The following is a 21,934-nucleotide window of genomic DNA, read 5'->3' as shown; positions in this document are numbered from 1 at the left end:
GTTGATTTATGAAAGTTTTTTTCCAGAAGCAGATTTACCCACAAGATTTATAATAATAGTTGTCATTTATATATGTAATTGTTTATAAAATAAAAAATATATCTTTTAATATCTCATCTTGTTTCACAACATTATATTTATATTTTTCAGTCATGTGCTTCATATAATCCCAAAATTCCTTTTTACTACATTATGTAGAACAATTGTCTCTCCAAAAATTGTTTATATCTATTGAATTTAACTTGAATAAAGTGAAAGTATTAGCATTGTTTCTTATTGAACGACGAGGGAGTTGAAAGTATGACTGACGAAAATAAATACAATTCGAAGAAGAATGTACCCCTCTTGTGTAGTGGCTATCCATTACCGTTTGTTTCTCTCATTTACACAATCATCAAAGATAACGAGGTTCTTTTTTGATTTATCTTAATCTTGGGGAGACGGTATATAATCCGTATTATCACCAAGAATACAAGTTATTGGCTTTGATTTCTTTTTATATCTCTGTGTATCATAAAATAGTTGTATTATATCTTCAATGTTGTAATCATTTAGTTTGTTTTGAAGTTTAAATAAACCGATTATATCTTCTTTTTGAAGACCAGCATTAAAACCTTGTGAGAGTAGTTGGTACTCAGGTTGAAAACTCGACTTTGTGAAAATTATTAAATTATCATAATCAAAAAGTTGGGAGTAAGGAGCATCTTTAAAAGTAAGCAGGTTTTTTTACATCTGCTTGAACCAACTATGACACATCTTTATGAATTTGGAAGATTTTTTATGGCTGTTAAATTTTATCTTATTTTCCCAAGTGGGTAAAAAAAATCATTCATTTATATATTTGAAAAACAGGTTATTTAATTTATTATTGGCTTTTTTAGAAACTATATTTTATCCTAAGTTCGTGTTTAATTTCAAGATAATCCATTATTTTATTTATACAATATCTTGTGTTGATATTTCCCTGAAAATGGCAATCGTGAATAATATATAACAACAATCCTTTGAACATTTCTCTAATACGTTCAGTTTCTTCCATTGTGAGGAAAGGTGTGTTATCACCCTCATACTTTACATTCATTTCTCTAATCAATCTTGTAAAGTAATTTATTTTTGGTGTAAATCCACAAGAATTATATTCCTTTTAAGATTTTTTATTTTCATTAATTAGAAGATAATCACAGAACATACATTGTTTATAGGCTTTTGACTTGGTGTTTAATCCCTGTCTTTCACATGCAGTACAATTCTCAAATTTGTCATGTGGAGAATCAGGAAATTCAAGAGGCTCAAAATCTCGTAAACTATTCGTATTTATAAAGTAAAACTTTACTTCAAATAAAATTCATCTTCAGTACTTTCATTGGTGCTTTCACATCTATAAAACTACTATAAACATCTATAAAACTACTTTCATAACTATCGTTTGAACACAAACTCTCGGTATGATAACTGTCTTCTGTTCCAACAGAAAGACTATCATCACTCTCATAATCTTCAAAATCTTCAGTTGAATAATGACTCGTATTTAATTAGTCGAAAAAACATTACCATCTATATCGATATACTTTTTTTCATGAACAGATTCAACTACTACATTTTTTAGATTAAAGGTAATTTTAAAATGATCCTTAACTAATGTTGAACAAAATGTCATTTCAGCTGATATATTAACATCCTTTATTTCATCAGGATTTACATCTTTGGGGTTGTTGAAAAAAATACAAATTTCTCCTTGCATATTACAGATGGTATTATCTTTTCTTACAAAAGCTTCATCCATGAGGTTTTTTATTTTTTTGATACTTTTTCTTGTTTCATTGCTTTTTCTAGTTTTGAATATATTGCCAGAAGGAGAGGAGAAACTTTTGTGAGAGCTACTTTTATTGATGTTCTTCCAGATATACTAAAAGCCCTTCCACTGAAGGAAATTGAAGAACTTATATTATTCACCATAATTGTTTTTATCCAATAGTTGTTATATTTATCTTTGTTCAATTCTACATCCTCGACATATTTCTCAGTATCTTTTACAAATGAAGAGATTGATTGAAACTTGTCTTTTGTGTCTTGATATATTGTATTTATTAAGTGAAAAAAGTTGCAGGATTAAATGGTTTTAAGCACAGATTCACCTATAAATGAAACGGAAGTTTCATCAAGAACATTTTATTTAAAGCAAAGTTTTGTTATATAAATATGGTGAATACATCGTACTGCGATGTTTGTAATCATGAATATAAATGTTATAAAAAAACACCTTCAAACTAACAAACACACATTCAATCTTTTCAGACAAATATCTCAACTTCACCAAGAAACAAACATTGTGATAGATGTGATAATGATATTCTTTTTAAAAATTATAATAAACACCTTCAATCACACAAACACAAGAACAATGAAGAAAGGGAAGGTGCCACTAAGTTCTCCATTGAAAACACTGATGGGGCATTTAAAGGACATATAAAAATAACATTGTTTCGCTTTCAAGACCCTGGACCATCTTCAATCATGGAAGCTGTTGATCTGGTTAAATAAAGTATTGAAACTATAATTAAAAACACATCAAGTGAAATGAAAACTTTTAAGTTTTATATAGGAGTAAAATTGAATATGGTAAGAGAAGGTGATGAATCTACTCCCTATATGAGGACAAACCCTCACTTTATCTCATCATTTCAAGATTTTGTAAGATTTGATGTTGACAATGAACTCCAGAGACAAGAACAAGATGTTGATAACACTGTAGTAGGTAGTGGATTTGCTATTACAAAAATAATCTACTTAGATATACACATCTTAAAATCAGATCCTCTTTCAGCTTCTTCTTGCATTGATTTACCAAAAGAGATAAAACTTAAGAAAGCGGTTGTTAATATTCAAAACAAAGATAATAAAAAAACAGCAAAACACAGACAAGGGTACCCAACAGATCATTCATGGGGGGGGGGGGGGAAAGAATCGTCTGGCTCACCAGAAAGTAGTCGTCCGTGAAGTGAAAACATCTTGAAATGTGTGCGTGCGGGTCACGTCCGTCGCCAGCACCCAGCCTTGCCGTGCACCCTCTTGCGAACAGCCCTGAATGCCAGTAGACGTCTGGAGAGCACTGAGATTGTCTGTCGCGGGTTTAGACCGTGGTGTTGTTGTTGACCGACCCGTACCTCACTTGTTGGCGGCGCTGCTCACACCCACACATGCACCACACGCTCGCTTCCTTCACCTCTTTTGCGCGCTTACACCCGCTTCTTGCTCACTTCTCTTCTTCCTCCCTGGCTTTCTTTCACTTCTCACGCCTCCGCTTTTCTTTTTCTTCTCTCGCCTCCGCTTTCCTCTTTATTCTCTCTCCTCTGCTTTCCTCTTTCTTCTCTCTCCTCTGCTTTCCTCTTTCTTCTCTCGCCACTGATTTCCTCTTTCTTCTCTCACCTCCACTTTTCTCCCCCATAACAGACCTCCAATTCATTATATATCTGTGGGCTGTCTCCGCCGGGGCAGTCCACTCCAAGCTCACCCTGCCCCCTGCCTTCACCATGATGACCCGTGCGCTCTCAAAAAAGGCGGGCGTTGGAGCTCGCGAAAGAACGTTGCAGAGGAAAAATAAGGACGGGATTCAGAACTCGGGAAAGAACGTTACTGAGGAAATATAAGAGCGGGCTTCATAGCTCGTGAAAGAAATGTGTGTAAACGTGTCTGTCATAAAGGAAAAAAGCTTCCCACAAGAGAGGGGATCCATCCTTTCCCTTCTCAACGCATCTCATTTAAAATCCCATTAGACATGGGGATGGGGCTTATCTGAACATGCATTTAAGGAAATAACTGTCTGAGGACCTGGATGTGTGGATGCATTCATCAGACCGGATTCTGAAATCCGTAACAACAACACACACACACACACACACACACACACACACACACACACACACACACACACACACACACACACACACACACACACACACACACACACACACACACACACACACACACACACACACACACACGCACGCACACCTCAAAAAGTTGTGAACGAGTTATGATAAAACAATGTGAATGAGTTGGTTAGGTGACAAGAACAAGCGGATTTGATTTTGGTTTGATTCAGCACTTTAGTGGGACATAAAACTATTCCACCTGGTGGAAGTACGCGCTCTAACGAGTGCTGTTCTTTTTTTTTTCTTTTTTTTTGTATACCTTGGTCGAGGCTCGTATGAGAGCGAACACATAACTCACAGCAAGGAGGCATGAGACAAGAGGGGCGGGAGTGGAAGGGACAAAACAGTGGGGAACAGACACATTAGGTGAACTGTGGAAGGGAAAGGGATGGGGATGGGACAGGGAACATGGCGAAGAGAAGATGGACATTTCAGGGACTTTCAGGAAGGAAAGCAGGAGAATTGAAGGAAGTGGGCTTGGGTGGATTATCGAGGGTAGAAAAGATCGAGGATTTGGATGGGGGAAGATAAGAGGTGGTGGCGAACAGCTGTTTTGAAAGCCTGGAGGGAAGAATGGGAAAGAATAGAGTGAGGAAGTTTATTCCAAAGGCGGGAAAAAAGAGGAATGAAAGAGTGAAGATGAGCAGTGATTCTTGATTTTGGTAGTTTTACCAGAAGGGGGTTGTTGGCAGACCTTGAGCGCCCTGTGGAAATGTGGTGGGGACAAATCGCAGAGAGAGCAGGGGGGGCAAGGCTGGAGAGGAGTCGGTAGAAGACAGAAAGACCACCGACCAACCTGCGGTGATTGAGTGAGAGGCCCAAAGACTCAGCTTCATTGCGGGAGATGCCGATGATCTTAAATGCCCTGGTTTCGACAGCGTGAAGCCGAGAAAGGTGGGAGGCAGGAGCACCAGCCCAGAGGGGAGAGCAGTACTCCATCAGGCTACGGACAAAAGCTTTGTAAGTGGTCAGGAGCTCAAGAGGGCCGAGGAAGGACTTAGCACGACAGAGGATTCCCAGTCGGCGACTGGCTTTTGAGGCGAGGTTGGAAATGTGACTTTCCCAGGAAAGGTCATGGCAGATAGTGAGACCTAGAAGCTTGAAAGAAAAGACTTCTTCCAGAGGATTGTTGAGAAAGTGGATGGGGGGGGGGGGGTTTGTAAACGGTCCTTTCGAAGAGATATAGTGAGAGTGTGAGATTTGTCTGGATTGAAAGACATGTTCCACGTGTTGGACCAGTTTGTGATTTTATCCAGATCTGCAGTGAGCGAAGAAGCTGCTGCTTGCCGGTCTGAGGGATGACAGATGGTACGGCAGAGGGTGGAGTCGTCGGCAAAGAGAAATAGAGGATTTTCCAAAGAGTCCGAGAGATCATTGATGAAAACCAGAAAAATAACAGGGCCCAGAACGCTACCTTGAGGAACTCCAGCCTGCACAGGAAGAGGGGATGAAAGAACTCCATTTAGGGCCACACGTTGACTGCAACAGGAGAGGAAGTCTGCGAGCCATGAGTGGAGATGGCCTTGAATACCATGGGAAGAGAGTTTGGTGAGTAGGGCAGGGTGCCAGACTGTGTCAAAAGCACGTGATATGTCCAGGGATACGGCTCGGATTTCCTGTCTGGCATTGAGGACCTCCATCCATTGATGGGAGAGCAGAAGCAGCATTTCCAGGGTAGAGTGACCTGGTCTGAAACCAAATTGATGATTGGAAATCAAGCCATTGGAGAAGAGGAAGGATTTCATGTCTGAAGCGATGATGGATTCCATCACCTTGCTGATGATTGGGAGAAGGCTGATTGGTCTGTAGTTATAGGGATCTGTTTTTGCACCTTTTTTAAGCAGGGCAGTGATGTTTGCAGATTTCCAAGCAGATGGCAGATGACCTTGGGCAAATGAGAGGGTGAATAGAACAGAGAGAGGGTGAGCAAGAGCAGAAGAGCAGGCTTTGTGGACACGTGGGCTGATGCCGTCTGGACCGGTTGCAGAATCTGACTCGAGGTTTGAAAGCAAGCTCTCCACCTTGTTAGGAGAAAAGGACACAGAGTCCAAGGACAGTTGGGTGCGACTGGGTAAAGTGGGTAGAGATAGTGATGGGTTTAGGACACAAGATTTAGCTGCAAACACCGAGTTTAGACATTCAGCTTTATCACGTGTGGAATCAGCAGTGCGGCCATTTGAGGTAAGGGAGGGGATGGAGGGGGAACATACACCAGAAACAGATTTGATTAAACGCCACCAGAATTTTGAGGAGGGAGAGAGGTTTGCGAGTTCAGACTTGAGATGGGAAAGATGTTGTTTTCTGGCTCTCCTGAGGGTAGATACACACTTGTTCCGAGCTTTGTGGAAAGAACTGAGATTGCCCTCAGTTGGGTTTGCTTTCCATGAGGCAAAGGCAAGTTGTTTCAGGACAACTGCCTCGCCACAAGCTTCAGTAAACCAAGGGCGGGAGGAAGGGTAAGACAACTGAACACGAGAGGGGATAAATCTGTGCATGAGGGAGAGCAAGTTTCTCTGAAAGAATTCCCAGGATGAGTTGATGTTTGAGAAAGTAGTGATAGGAGACCAGTCTGTAAGTTTGATGGCTGCTCGGAGACCCTGCCAGTCGGCTTGAGTGAAATGCCAGACTCGACGGCGGTGAGGTGGTTCTCTGATAACAGCCAGAGAGATGTCCACTTTGACAAGGAACTTCGTTGGACTGCTTTGCCAAGTGTCGCTCAATGAGTGATTTTTTTTTCATTTTCTTGTTTGTTTGTTTGTCCGGGCGATATCTCAGCCATCCTTTGAGCTGGGAAGCTAGAATTTGGGGACAAAAGTGAAGATGTGCTTTGGAAAAAACATTCTGTTATTTTTTGATGAATCAATTATTTAAATATTCTCGATTTAATTAGAAATGAACAGGACAGAACCAACATTATAAATATATGTGGAAAAATTATGGGCCCAGACTGGGAATCGAAACCCGGTCCGATGACAAACCATACCAGTGCTCTGCCATCTGAGCTGTCTGGGCGACCCACTGGCTGAACAATACGAATCTTCCACATACGCAGGTGCCACTCTCTTTCCCCCACTGTTTCCTTGTGTTCTGATAATGCATTTTTATTACAGTGAGGATTTAATTCAACACCACCACCACCACCACCAGACTACGTCATTCTGAGCGAATCATTCACTCACTATGGACGCTTTGCCGCTCCATGTCATTCTGAGTGAGTGGCAGAAAGAGAGAAAAACCTAAATGATTGACCATGACCTTTTACTCCAAGGTGAATGATGTAAATCAAGTGTAAATGCACCTTGATGAAGATGATCTCAAGAGGATAATTTTGTTCTGATTGGACAAACCACATTCAAGTTGTGGTGAAAAATGTTAAAATGTCTATAATTTATATGTCAAGGTCAAAATTTTTTATGTCCACCCCACATACTTTCTATTCACATTATGAACGCAAAACTTCATTCAGAAAGTCTCAGCCGGCTCCGAGATACAACTCGGAACCTTAGGAAACTGAAGATGCAGGAAGAGAAAAAAAAAAAAAAATATATATATATATATATATATATATATATATATATATATATATATATATATATATATATACACATATACATATAATAATTTCCTAAATGGTGGTTTAGTACTTCTGGGGGTCTAAGAAACTCTGTGGTACCATTAAAAACTGGGGGTGTGAATGTAGAAACAAACCTCACAACAGCAGAGCAATAAGCCTTTCACTATCATTTCGGGGGAGGCTAAACAAACAAAACACAACACAGCATAACATAGAAATAAAGTAACCATACTGTAGCTATGATGGCAGATGATTTTTGAGAAGTGTATCATGTCAAAACTATATAACACCCAACATAATGTATTGGGCTGCATGGCATGACCTGAAACGGTTTGATTGCGAAGCGAATATTTTAGGGGTGCCCAACCCTAGAAGCAGCAGCATAAAGGTGCCTGTGTGTAAAGCCACACACCAACATGCCACACACCACCAGCTTATCATTTAATATTATGTTTGATCACACATTATTGTACCTGTACAGAATCCAGACTCTGTGTTGTTGCTGTGATTTCCATGGTTCCATTCTCCAGGTTTGGAATGGCAATAGCCGCTTGTGTTTCCAAATAGAAATGTTCTTGCCCACCAAGGCGTACCTCACCTAGAGTGAAAAGGTGTACTGACAGTATATCAAACTATCTGCCATGATACAAGGGATAATCAATAGAGTTTTCATTAATCAACCTTTACGTGGATTCAAATGACCCTTTTTGACAGGGACTTTAAGTAATCTTTACTGTCTGCCATTAAATATTTCAGTGGTATAAAAAGGTTAATACAAGAGATTATACACAATTCTCTTACTTACTGGATAAGGCAAGAAATAAGTTACACACGTTTGTAGATTGCAGTGACACTTGTAGACTATTCACAAACAAACACAGTAAGTACTGTATTTGAGAATTTGTTTGGCATTTGAAACACCTGGGTGAGGTTACATCATTTCTGTCGGTGCTGTCAGTGCTGGAACCCATTGGATTCCATCTCAGCCCTCCATTCATCAGGGCAGGAATTTAGATTTTGACCAGTGTACTGGAACACTATGGTCTACCGCTTATGAAAGATACCAGAATCTTCAATTTCCACCAGCAGATACCAGAAAACACAATAGCCAGCTTAACATTGCCATTTAAAGGATTCACTCCTCAGATCATCACTGTGTGAAACAAGTGCTCAGATGTGAACACCAAGGATAACAAGACGAATGCACAGCAAGTGAATGTTAAAATTGTTTTCCACCCCCAACAATTTTTCACGCTTTTGTTTTTCTTTTTAACTTTTATCATTTCTGTGTATAAATCTGCAATCATTGATATTATAAAAGGAAAATAAAAGTTTAAATGTTACTTCATTGTTCTACCAAAAAAACGAGGTTTTAACAAGTTTTGTTGTTTTCTCTTTTATTGTCAGTTCTTTCCCCCACTTCCTACCTTCGAGCAGGTGTTCACATTTCGTAAATTCTTCATCCACATTCCCATTCTCCAATGTTAATCCCTCAGCTTCATAAAATGACTCATTCTTGATGGCATCCTTTGCAGGTGATGAAAACAAAGATCAGAGAATAACTGAGAGTGATTAAAATACATAAGATTAAAAAATATAAATTAAAACCTGAATGTTTGCAGTTGGACAAAACCTCAAACTGATTGTAATTCTGCAGTTTCTCTGCATATTTTTTCACAATGTTACTTATATTTCTACTTCAATTGGTCATGATGATGACCTCATTTTTGCAGCAGTGATGTCGTAAAGAAAGTTTTTAATCATTATGCATGTGGCAATTAAAGAAAAAGCAAAACTGAACTTTAAAAACTGAGAAACAAAAAGAAAATGGTTCATTTATCCACTTTGGAAGATGAAACGGTGCTGATGGTTTGGCCTTCATCCTCTTATTGAAGCCAAAGAAAGATTCTCATTTACTTTGACAAGAGGTAAAGCCTGAAACATTCGCACCGTTTCATCTTCCACGTCGAATAAACCATTTTCTTTTCGTTTTATTCTCTTCTGCCGCCATCACAGACCAATAGATCTTTCACTGAATTTGCAACTACTGTACATATTCCAAAACTGATAATTCAAAGAAAGACATTTTGTAATTTTTCACTTTCAACTGTTATGTGATAAAAAGCAGTGTTCAACAACAAAAAATGCAAACATGGTGAACATCCAAAAAATAGGACCACGCATCCTGAAGTTCAACTGAATCAGGCGCAAATCAATGAAACAACCCACCACCTCCAGACCCCCTGAGACCCTGATATATTTTAAAAAAAAATTTAAATGCTGTGAACAAACTTTGTACATCACAGCTGATGAAGGTTGTGGTCAAGTTTCATCGAAATTGTGTGTGTCGTTTCAGAGAAGAGAGCAAATACCTATTTTGAGGGGCTCAACCCCCCCCCCCCCCAAAGACCAACTTCGAACCTGTCTTTTTTTTAATGCCATGAACAAACTTTGTTGCATTGTGTCGTTTCAGAGAAGAGAGCAAATACCTATTTGACGGGGGGGGGGGGGAGCAGAAACCCCCCAGAGACCTTTTTAAAATACCACGTGCTGCGAGAGGGGAGAGGGGGTGTGGGTGGTTGTGGGTATTGTGGGGTGATTGTTGATGGGATACCGTGGGGGGATGATGGAGGGGGTGGTAGAGGGTATTGTGGGGTGATGGTTGATAGGGGATTGTGGGAGGATGGTGGAGGGTGGGGTGTGTCATGGTGGTGGGTATTGTGGGCCAATGGTTGATGGGTGGGGGATGGTGGATGGTAGAGTGTGGGATGGTGGTGGGGGTGATGGTTAATGGGGGTTGCGGGGGTGGAGTGGTGCTGGGGATGGGGGGGGGGGAGGATCCCTGAAAGTTTTAGTGTCCTCGGTGAAATCCTTTCTGAGGAGTAGATGATACATTCATATTTTCTCTCCCCTATAAATATACGTTGGTTCATTTGATTTGTAGTAGTTTGTGTTGATAATAGATAATTTTTTTCAGTTGCTATTGTGGTAAAGGCCAAGCAATGGCAATCGGTGTTTGATTCACTGCTCAAATCGCTGTGTACATATGCAGGTCGCTGCATAGAGATGGTGTTACAGTTTCAAGCGACGGCTGTTTCTTCCACTTAATCATCAGGACGACAGAAACCCGCAGGATGTCGTCATCTCTGTCGTTCCATAACGGTGTTCTGTAAAATGTTCCGAGCACAACGGCAAACATTTTGTTGGTCCGTTCCTAACTCGGGAATTTCGGACAAGGCTCGTCCAATTTCTGGCAAACTTAGGGTCTTTCAGCTATTGGTGTAGGATGGATCCATCTCGATTTGTATTCCTTACTATACAAGCACCAATGATGCATCGACTCGGCATACTTGTGGAAAATCAAAAATTATTCGACGTTTGAGTTAAACCGTTCCGTGATGAAACGGTTCCATTCATTCCGCAACAGTACGGATATGACAGTCCACTTCCTGATGTGACGTCATGGATAATCTGAAGAAGAAGAAGAAGAAGATTTCGACTTTTAATCGCAAATTTACCGACTTCACATTTCAGAAATTGGAAAAAGACACATCATATCTATTCTGTAGGGTATCAGTCAAGGGATAGATTAGTATTGAGATGGTCTGAGCATTTGGGATCCCTTTTAACCATGTTACCCTCAACTCCGGAGCAGATCTTTCCTGTTTGTTGAGGAAGGTATCAGATGGCATCCTCTTCGAGAATAATTCCATCATCATCGGCATTGAAAACCTGCTCCGGCATAAATCCCTTCACCTCAATTAGTTCCATGAGCTGTGGTGGGTCGTTTTTCACAGTATCATCGTGTGACGATGCTGCTTCTCAGACTAATTTTATATGATTGAGGCCGAAACCTCTTTTGAATTTCTCAAACCAGCCCTTCCTGGCATGGAACTTGTGGGTTACCGTGGTTGAACTGGAGCCTTCGTCCCTGGGGGCATCGTGGAAATGTTGCCCAATCTACAATGATTTCTACCATATCACTGGTCCACTCAAAAGCAACTTTTGCTATTTGGTTCTTGATTCAAACATTAAGCGTTTTTTTCCATCCTATCAATTTGAGGATCACGGTTCACAGGACTGGATTGAGACTTTTGTGCTTTGCGGAGTGCTGGGAGCAACATTTGAATGGATAATTGCCTCACTTTCAGATACACCGCACAATCGATTCATTTATCCCAAAATGGCGGCCCGCCCATCTTTTATCGTTATAATTTTTGGTATACACTGTCGAGGCTCGTATGAAAGCTAACACACAGAAAGGCCCAACAAGGGGAGCAGGAGACAAGAGGGTGGGAGAGGGAAGGAAAAAAAACAGTGGGAAACAGACATGAGATCAGTGGAGGGGAGAGGAATTGAGCAGGGTATATAGGGTAAACAAGATGAAGACCACAGGGACTTTCAGGATCTTAAATAGCAGGGACTTTCAGGAACGAAAGAAGATAATTTGGAGGGAGGGGGGTGGGTGGGTTTGAGTTGGATTAGCGGGGGTGGAAAAGATCATGGTTTTGGATAGGTGAAGATAAGAGATGATAGTGAACAGCTATTTTGAAGGCCTGGAGGGAAGAGTGGGATTGAAGCGAGTGTGGGAGTTTGTTCCAAAGTCGGGAAAAGAGGGGAATGAAAGAGTGAAGGTGAGCAGTAATTCTTGATTTTGGTAGTTTTACCAGAATGGGGATGCTGGCGGAACTTGAGCACCCTGCGGAAATATGGGGGGCATATATCTCAGAAAGAGCAGGAGGGGCGAGGCCAGAGAGGAAACAGTAGAAGACAAAGACAACCAAACTGCCTGCGGTGAGAGAGTGAGAGACCCAAACATTCAGCCTCATCCCGGGAAATACAAATGATCCTAAATGCCTTGGTTTCCACAGCATGAAGCCGCAAAAGGTGAGAGGCAGAAGCACCAGCCTAGAAGGGAGAGCAGTTCTTCATCAGGCTGCATTCGAAAGCTTTGTATATGGTCAGGAGTTCAGATGGGCCGATGAAGGAATTTGCACGACGGAGGATGCCCAATCGGCGACTGGTTTTGGAGGCCAGGTTGGCAATGTGGCTTTCCCAGGAAAGGATGTTGCAGATAGTGAGACCAGAAGGTTGAATGAAAGGACTTCTTCAAAAGGATTGCTGGGGAAGTAGATGGGGAGAGGGTGGGGGGGAGGGGGGAGGGTTCTTCCAGATGGTCCTTTCAGAGAGACGTAGTGAGAGTGTGAGATTTGTCAAGGTTGAAAGACATGTTCCACATGTTGGATCGGCTTGTGATTTTATCCGGATCTGCAGAGAGTGAAGAGGCTGCTGCTTGCCGATCTAAGGGATGACAGATGGTACAGCAGAGGGTGAATTCATTAGCTGAGAGATAAAGAGGATTTTCCAGAGTCAGAGAGATCATTGATGAAAACCAGAAAAAGAACAGAGGCCAGAACACTGCCTTGAGGAACTCCAACCAGTAGAGGAAGAGGGGATGAGAGAACTCAATGAAGGGCTACATGTTGGCTGCGACAGGAGAGGAAGTCTGCAAGCTATGAGTGGAGATGGCCTTGGATACCAGAGGAAGAGAGTTTGGTGAGCAGGGCAGGGTGCCAGACCGTATCGAAAGCATGCGATATGTCTCGGGAGATGGCTTTGATTTCATGTCTGGCATTGAGTACCTCCATCCATTGTTGGGAGAGCAGAAGCAGCATATCCTGGGTAAAGTGACTGGGTCTGAATCCAAATTGATTATCGGAAATCAAGCCATTGGAGATGAGGAAGGATTCAATGTCTGAACCGATGATGGATTCCATAACCTTGGTGATAAATGGAAGAAAACTGATTTGTCTGTAGTTGCAGGGATCTGTTTTTGCACCTTTTTTATGTAGAGGAGTAATGTTTGCTGATTTTCAAGCAGATGGCAGATGCCCTTGAGCAAATGAGAGGATGAATAGAACAGAGAGAGGGTGAGCAAGAGCAGAGGAAGAGGTTTTTAGGACACGTGGGCTGATGCCGTCTGGACCGATTGCAGAATCTGAGTCGAGGTTTGACAGCAAGCTCTCCACCTTGTCAGACTAAAAGGACACAGCTGGGTGTGACTGGGTAAGGTGGGTACAGAAAGCAATGGGTTTGGGGCATAAGATTTAGAAGCAAGCACAGAGTTTAAGCATTCCACCTATTCATGTGCCATGTAAGCTGTGTGGCCATTTGAGGTAAAGGAGTGGATGAAGGGGAACATACACCAGAAACAGACTTAAATGTATGCCACCAGGATTTGGAGGAGGGAGAGAGACAGGTTTGAGAGTTCAGACTTGAGATTAGGAGGATGATGTTTTCTGGCTCTCCTGAGGGTAAACACACTTGTTGCAAGCCTTGTGGAAGGAACTGCGATTGCCTTCAGTTGGATTAGCCTTCCATAAAGCGAACACAAGTCATTTCAGGACAACTGCCTTAACACAAGCTTCAATGCACCATGGGCAGCAGAAAAGGTAGGACAACTGAATACGAGAGGGGATAAATCTGTGCATGAGGGAGAGCACGTTTATAGGAGAGAATGCCCAGGACAAGTTTATGTCGGAGGAAGTGGAGATGGGAGACCAGTTTGGAAGTTTGATGGCTGCTTGAAGTCCCTACCAGTCTGCCTGAGTGAAATGACAGACATAACAGCACTGAGGTGGTTCTCTAGTAAGAGCCAGAGAGATGTCTACTTTGACAAGCATGTGGTCAGACAAACTGATTGGAGCAGAGGAAGAACAGCAGATATTTTCAGGGAAACTGGTCAAAATCAGATCCAGAAAAGATGGAGTACCATTGGTGGAGATCCAGGTCAGGAAGTTCACAGATTGTGTCAATCCCATTAAGTCACAGAAGTCAGGTGAGAGAGGTAACCACACCCAACCAACTGGCATGACGACAGTTGAAGTCACCACATATGAGGAAGAGAGAGTTGGGATGAGAGGATAGAAGTTGGTCCATGTTTTTGGAGAGCATGGTGAAATGGAGTCATCACTGTTTGGTAGATGGTACAACACACATGTAAACAAGCGGTGGGAGTGGAGGGGAAACCTTCGCCCGAGGTATTCCTGTGGGTGTGGGGGAGAGAGGGCAGTGCATGGTGAGTGAGGAAAAGAGTCTTTGATGAAGACAGCAACTCCATGGACAAGCCAGAATGAGGCTCAGGTCTGTCATACCGGAGGAGTGAGTAACTCGGGAGAGATACTCGGGAGTCAGAGATGTCTTGAAGGAGGAAAGTTTCTGGTAAGCAAAGCATGTCTGGTTTGTCAGTGGTAATCTGTATGGAAAGATCTGTCAGGTTTGAGAACAGGCCCTAGATGTTTGAGGTCCACACTGTTGAGGAAGAGGGAGGGGAGGACAAGGGAGGAAGGGGAGGAGGTGAGGAGAGTTATTGAAAGAGCGTGGGGGATTGCAGAAGAGCTTGGGGAGAAGGCCAGATGAGGAGAAAAGGCTCGGTGGTGATGGGTTGAGGTACTGTGGGAAGTAATAAAACAGGGGGCAGAGGGCAGTTGAAGATTGGAGGAGGTGGAAGAGAGGGGGGGGGGGAAGGAGGCACCTTTGTGGATGTGAGGGCAGGGGAAACTTTGGGTAGGGGAAGTGAGGGGGAAGATTGGAGGGAGAAGAGTGAAAGGGGAGAGTTGAGGGAGAAGGGTGAGGTGGGAGTTTTTTAGAAAGGTGAGAGGGAAGCTTGGAAGAGGAAAAATGTGATGGTTGCTTTGCGAGGGAGGGTTGAGAGGGAAGCTTTGAGAGGGAGGAGAGACAATGAAAGCAGGCATGGCCAAGGTGCAGGAGGTTGATGGGAGAGATGGGGAGAGGGGAAGAATGAGACTTGGTGGAGTGATAGTGAAGAAGGGAGCAAGCAGGGGAGGCACAATATTTGAGGGGTTGGGAAGAGGAGGAGGTGTGCTGAGAGTATGAGCATGTTTGAGATGTTGAGGAGTCTGCTGATTGAGAGAGTGAGATATTTGTTCGGTTAGAATGGAGCCCACCAATGTAAGAACACCACACACTTTCAGACAACAGCAGAGGAACTGATACTAAAGCTGAAGACAGTGAAGAGGTGCCAAGAACGGAGGTAGGATGAAGGGCAAGATGGGAGGAATAAGGAGAGGGGATAACAGGTGAGGGGTTAGGAGAAGGTAGATTTAAGGAGGTGGGGTGAATTGTCACTGAAGTTAGAAAAAACAAAGATTAGTGGAACATGAACAAGCATTGCAAACTGGGATACTTAAAAAAAAGTTGGAGATATGATTAAAGACATAATGTGAGGGATGCAATAAGGGTGAATTAAGAGAATGGAGAAAAGAAATGTTGTAACAGTGGAACTTTTTAGACACGGGATAAAGGAAAGGTCGAACTGAAAACAAACTTTTGAAGTAGAAAGGTAGCGAATTATGATGCAATACCGAGAACCACACCCGTGAAAGAGGAAGTTGAAGCATTTTAAGAGAGTGGTTTTTTTGTTTGTATTTTTTGATAAAGTTTCTTTTTATGATAAAGATTACGTAAGATTAGGCAAAGGAAAGGTTGAAGAAAAATTGTGCAGGTGTTGTTGAATTTGGATCAGCAAACGCAGAAGGAAGCTGGAAGTTCGACAAAAGTTACAGAAAGAAGAAGAGTGGGTGGAGAAACATTGTGTAATGCCAGAGGTTAAAAAGAATAAAGATTTTTTTTTTTTTTGAGATTAGGTAAGATTAGGCGAAGGAAAGGTTGAATAAAAAAATTGTGAAGGTGTATGGTGAATGTGGGTTGACAAAAGTAGATTGTAGATCGGCAGAAGGAGGAAGAAGAGTCGGCACAGGAAGTCAACTGGTTAAGTGGGGTACAATGTGAGGTAAAAGGTATTTTTTTAAAATATTTTAAGACATGAAACAGAGGGTATAATTGAGAGGGATAGAAGAAGGGTGCAGGGAAAAGTGGTGAAAGTAAAAACTGATACTAATAAGGAGAAAATACAATAAACACAATCGCGCACACAAACGGGAAGAATGGTCGGCCTCAAGGAAACCCGACACGAAAAGACGATGAAAACACAATTAGCACAGGTGTTAACACAAGAGCGAACTAGAAACACACAGTAAACACAGAAATAACAAAACTTCAGCAAAAACGCGACAAAAAGGACCGGAAAACTTATCTTTGAGAAAGCCGGCAGAGACCCTGAAGCAGAACCGCCACCATCGCTGAAGAACCTGAACCGGAAGCAAAATGCCGCACTTTCACCTTGAGCCAAATGGATCTCACAACTCGATTTTTCTCCCATCATAACCTTTCTCTGCCTTTTGGTACAACTAACTTTGTCTATCGCTTTACGTTTGGGCTTATCAAAAGCCGTGCACGAGAAGCAAAAGACTTGTAATGGGAGATTATCATACACGCGGATGCAAACAATGGCTCATCTCAGCTCAAAAACCATGATCAGTCGAAATGAAATCCTGCGATAATGAAAACGGAACACAATGGGATGTCCACGATTTTTCAATACCCGTGATATTAGAACTCGCGATATTTGAGGGTTTGTTGTATTCTCCATGGTGAGTCACTCCTATGTTGAATGTTTCGCATCGTTTGACAAACATTTGCAGAGAAAAACATATTAAAGAGAAAGTATCGAGAGGGGACACACACACAGACACACGGCAATGGTCTCACATCCCATTCAAGGTGAGACTAAAAATAGGGGCAATACCCCTGGGCACTCACCTGGTAGCGGCTGGATATGAAAACCAGGGAACCACTGGTAGGCATGAATGACCTACAAAATATGTTACGGAGTTGAAAGTAAATACCTATGGATTTTTTTTTTAATGCCGTGAACAATCTTTGGGACATCACCGGTGATTAAGGTGATGGTCAAGCTTCATTGAAATGGTATGTGTAGTTTCAGAGAAGAAAGCAAATACCTATTTTGGGGGGAGGCGTCAACCCCCCCCCCCTCCACCCCATAGATCCCCTTAATGAGTGCAGATCTTGATGCGATTGATACACTTTGGCATACTACGGGAGATGAAGGTTGTGTTCAAGTTTCATCAAAATTGTATGTGTGGTTTTGGAGAAGAGAGCAAATACCTATTCTTGGTGGGGTCAAAAAACCCCCATAAACCCCCTGAATAAGTGCAGATTTTGATGTAGTCAATATACCTTCGGTAGGCATCAGATATGGAGCTTGTGGCCAAGTTTCATCAAAATCGTGTTTTTGGTTCAAGCGATAATGATTGAAGTGTCGATGGACAGACTGACTGACTGAAATATCTGTGGACTTACTGATTCACTCATTTATGGACACTGCTCGATCACATAAGTTCACCTGACTAAAGTGTGCAGGAGGTGTTGTGCAGGCAACAACGCCTTGATGGTTCCCTGATTGGCTATGAAAAGCACGTGATGTTTTTTTTATTGCCAATGTTGGACACACAAATTGAAAATGTGTCTGCTTCCACAGAAATTATGGGAAATTCACAAAATGTCACGAAAAATATGAACTATGATCTCAGAAGGATGCAGAGTAAAGGATTTCTGAAATTTCTGTTTATTTTCTCTTTCACTTTTTATCATGTTGATAAATTGAGTGCAATCGTCAAAGTCTCGCTGCACTTTTAATTCAATGCATTTGACAGAAAGTAGTTTTCTTGTGGGTCGAGCTTAGTGATTATTGATGGACAAGCTCTTACCTCAATAGTGATGATGACTGGCTCGAGGTCGGCATATGTGACTTGCACCTCAGAAACTGCCCTCCGTGCCAGTTCTGCAGAATCTGCTGCCACAGCTCCAATTACTTGACCCACACAAGTTACCTGGTTGATATAAGGAATTGTGTAAATAATATTCATAAATGATAATTGTGTGACAGTTGCAGCAAAATTCAACTTTTGTTTGAGAACCAGTTCAAATCATCTTTGCAAATAAACGTGTATAAATCCCATCTCATTTGCAGCTGTCATAACCACCAAGATCCTGGTACACTGAATCTTGCGATGAGGCAATGGCTTTCCAAGAACGTGCTGTTTCATCATGGAAAGTTCACCAGATCAAGGTGGAAGTCATTTTGCAAGGTTCACTAGTGTGTATCCATCCACAGGTGAGCCAGAACACATTATCGGGCAAACCTGACGATGAAACTTTCCAAACAGTATCTTTATTCAAAGTCTTGGTATCACCCAGTTAAGTTTGTCACTCCAACCCTTCCATCATCTGAAATGTCATTCCAGCTGACTTCATTCAAGATACAACAAAGAGTCTAAACTCAGCCTTTGCCTCCATAGCTTGTGTGTCCAACTCATCCATCTCTTTTCCAACACTTCCCTCTCATCACCACTCCCTCCTGAACACTGACTTTTTCACCCTAAAAATGTAGAGAACGTTCCGGCCAGCCTTGACTTTGCTCAGCAATGGGCAAAGATTGGTAATGGGCACTCGGCAAAATCAGCGACAGTTCAGAAATCCTGTTGTGCTGCTCTCTATTTTCCTCAGAAATCTCTCTTCAGCCTCTCTGTCCCCTTAGGTCACCTCCTGTAGAACAAACATTTATTGCAATAAACAAGATGCAAAACCAGATCCTTTCTTTCAGCTGTTGCTCCTCCACCCTCAAACCCATCCAATTGCAGGCCAAGTGAGCCTCATTCCAAACAAACAAACAAACGAAAAAAAAGAAGAACCCAGTTGGGTTTCTTAAAACAATAGGCAAAGTCCTGGAATTCATAATGGTAGCTAATAACAAGAAAAAGAGCAATCAGAGATTGCAGACACTCACCAGGACAAATTTTGTGTGGTGTATTTTGTGTACTGGTGTGTTACGTAATTAATTAGACGTAACTAGAACTGCCACTTTACAACTGCTGGCAGTGATGACTTGGTACAAAGACATCCACTTTGATCGGAAACCTGACCCTGACCCATGACATTTATTATTATTCAATCGGATTAAAATAAATTCAATTCAAATGGAAGACAAAATAGGTACACGTACTGCATTGGAGTCATCAGATGGAACCCAAACAAGCAAAAAGAAAAGATTAAGTCATCAGGAGGAACCTGGAAAGGATTCACATTTCAGCTGCTGCTCCTCTACTCTCAAACCCATCCGGGCACAGCCAAGTGAGCCTTATTCAAAAATAAATAAATACATAAAAAAAGAATCCAGATTCAAAAAAATTTAAAGAATTCTGGTTCTCTCCTCTGGCAAGGGTAAACATACATTTTTCTCAAATGGCCTGATTTTTGAACATAAGTTTGGACTCCATCACAGTCACTAAACTTTGGATGTGTTGCTGATTCTCTCTCAACAATGCATGCGGCCCTGAATCTCAAATAAGTGGTCAGGATCACATCTCTGGACATACATAGCTTGGCATTTGACAGTTGACACTGTGGTAAAATTAATTTTAATTGAATTTATAATGAGGTAAAATGCTCATTTGCCTCAGATAGTGCTTTAGAAAGAATTTAATAAATATATACTGGGAAAAGCTGGAAGGGAGGTTTGTACGCAGTGTGCACATTTCTCCAGAGTAGTAAAAATCTTGTCAACCTTATCTATGCTCCATTGTCCCACAGATGGCCTGAGCAAAGAATTACATTCCCTTACTCCCTCATCTGGACCATCTGGAGTAAAACTCAGATAAGGAATCGTTTTTCATGCTGCGTTTGTGATTTTAACTTCACAAGACCCATCTGTGCTTTCTCAAAGCCTCTCTTTCTTTGTTAGCAATTGATCAGTCATTTTGAACTATAGCTTACAAAATATAACCATGTCTTGGTAAGATTACATATATACTTGATATAACCCATTTCTGTTTCAACGTGTTCAATGTATCCACAACACCCTACTCTACTCACCAAATGTTCTGTTTATCAGAGAGTACGGTAGTACTCTCTGTGTCGGGATGGCGCGGAAAAAAATTTCGGTCCCAACTGCTACATACAAAACTAAAGTTGGAGTATCTTCTTTACAAAGTCACCTCGGCTACATACGAGAGCCTACCTGGTCTGTTCAGCTGATTGTTGAGGCAGAGACCACTTTTCTGTTCTCCATACCATGGAAAAAGCAGGGGGAAAAAAAAGAAGCAAAAAAACGAGATCGCTCAAACCCAGGAATTCATCTTGTTGTTCATTATCTATACTGATAAAAGGCAATGTGTGTGTGTGTGAGTGCGTGTGTATGTGTGTATGTGTGTTTCAGTCAATCTCCTCCATAACTCCAAAACTATAAAACCTAGCAGCCTGAAACTTTGCATGCATACCAAGAAAACTCCAAGGAAGTACAATAGTGAAAATTGGGTGTTTGGGTTCATTAAAACACCCCTTTTGAAGATAATTAACGGCCTTATTTAATTTTATCCTTCATCAGGTGATCCTGGGCCACCTCACTGTCTGGGTCTTAAGGCGTTTCCTGGGTTACCTCACTGGGGTCTGAAGCTGCCATGTTTTCTGGTCTGCTCAACCATGGCTTTATTTGGAACAGGCCGCAACGATTTCTTCACGATAAGGTTTATTTTTCACTCTCCTCACTCATATGGAATGCCTGTTCATCATAGCTACGAATTGTTGTGTACATCGCTTTTGTAAGTACTACAAATTTTCAAATTCGGAGCTTGGAGCGATTTCATGCATTATATGAGATGATTTTCTATGATCTCCTCTCATGGACGAACTAAAGTATATCATCGAAATATTATTTCGGTTTTTATGATCGGATATCGTCCTGACTAAATCAGTGTCGAAATCTGTTGTGAAATCTGATAATTTAAATAAATAATGAGTCTTATAACTAAGCCGATACAGCTATTTACTTTAAGCAAGCAAGGCTATGTTTCTTCCACCATACATGAACCAGAAAATGTGAAATTTTCAGAGCATTAAACTTTTCTTTTTTTGCTGTTTGGAGAATTATATTGAGTAACCAAAATGTAGGAATGCAACAAAATTAACCAGCTTCATTGAGCTGTCTTTGTCAGGTCAGGTTTGATCTGTGACCTGCTACAGGTACCATGTAAACCTGTACTAACCTGTTCCATGGTCGGGTTGTCGGCGACTAAACCGTCTCCCCCACCAGGTTTTCTGGTGAGGAGGGTGTTTGGATATGGACACCCAGCAGGATTAAAAACAAAACCTGTCAAAGGGCGGAGGAGCTCCTTGTGAGCCAACGGCCATCCATATCTAGTGCCCAACTGTGTCTGCGGACGTCCTCCTGCAGTTGGGTCACTTCTTATTAGGAGGTTGGTGGCAGGATTTGCACTCCGGCCACCGTAAAACCCTTCATTCCGCAAAACGCAAAAACGCAAAAAAATCTGAAAACCCACTCCGTGGGAGTACCTCCTGTGCAGCTTCCCTTTGCAGGGCAGCTCACCGGATGACGGGATTGGGGCAAAGCCTTCGGGACCCCCAATCTTTGATAGGAGGGAAACCACGGGGTAACATCCCTGGGTCAGATTGCGGGAGAGTGTGTCGGAGT

At 41.8% G+C, this 21,934-nt stretch overlaps 1 protein-coding gene across 5 annotated transcripts in view; it reads right to left on the bottom strand.

Moving 5' to 3' along the window:
- The window catches only part of LOC147025695 (xanthine dehydrogenase/oxidase-like), a 400,539-nt gene that overhangs the window by 186,926 nt on the left and 191,679 nt on the right, over nucleotides 1-21,934 (bottom strand). For all 5 annotated transcript variants that reach the window (XR_015057977.1, XM_085880369.1, XM_085880370.1 and 2 more), the window contains 3 exons: nucleotides 18,156-18,278; nucleotides 8,934-9,033; nucleotides 7,980-8,104 (listed from right to left, as the gene is read on the bottom strand). Coding sequence is in view for 4 of the 5 variants with exons in the window: in XM_085880369.1 (XP_085736495.1) it covers nucleotides 7,980-8,104; nucleotides 8,934-9,033; nucleotides 18,156-18,278 (348 nt within the window). In the remaining variant the exon portion in view is untranslated. The remainder of the gene's footprint in view (nucleotides 1-7,979; nucleotides 8,105-8,933; nucleotides 9,034-18,155; nucleotides 18,279-21,934) is intronic.

The sequence above is a fragment of the Eptatretus burgeri genome, chromosome 5 (assembly GCF_056783735.1).
Source record: "Eptatretus burgeri isolate ZD-2024b chromosome 5, Ebu_testis_v1, whole genome shotgun sequence".
Classification (NCBI taxonomy): Eukaryota; Metazoa; Chordata; class Myxini; order Myxiniformes; family Myxinidae; genus Eptatretus; species Eptatretus burgeri.
The sequence above is the reverse complement of the archived record's forward strand: the minus strand, read 5'-3'. Positions and strand labels throughout refer to the sequence as shown.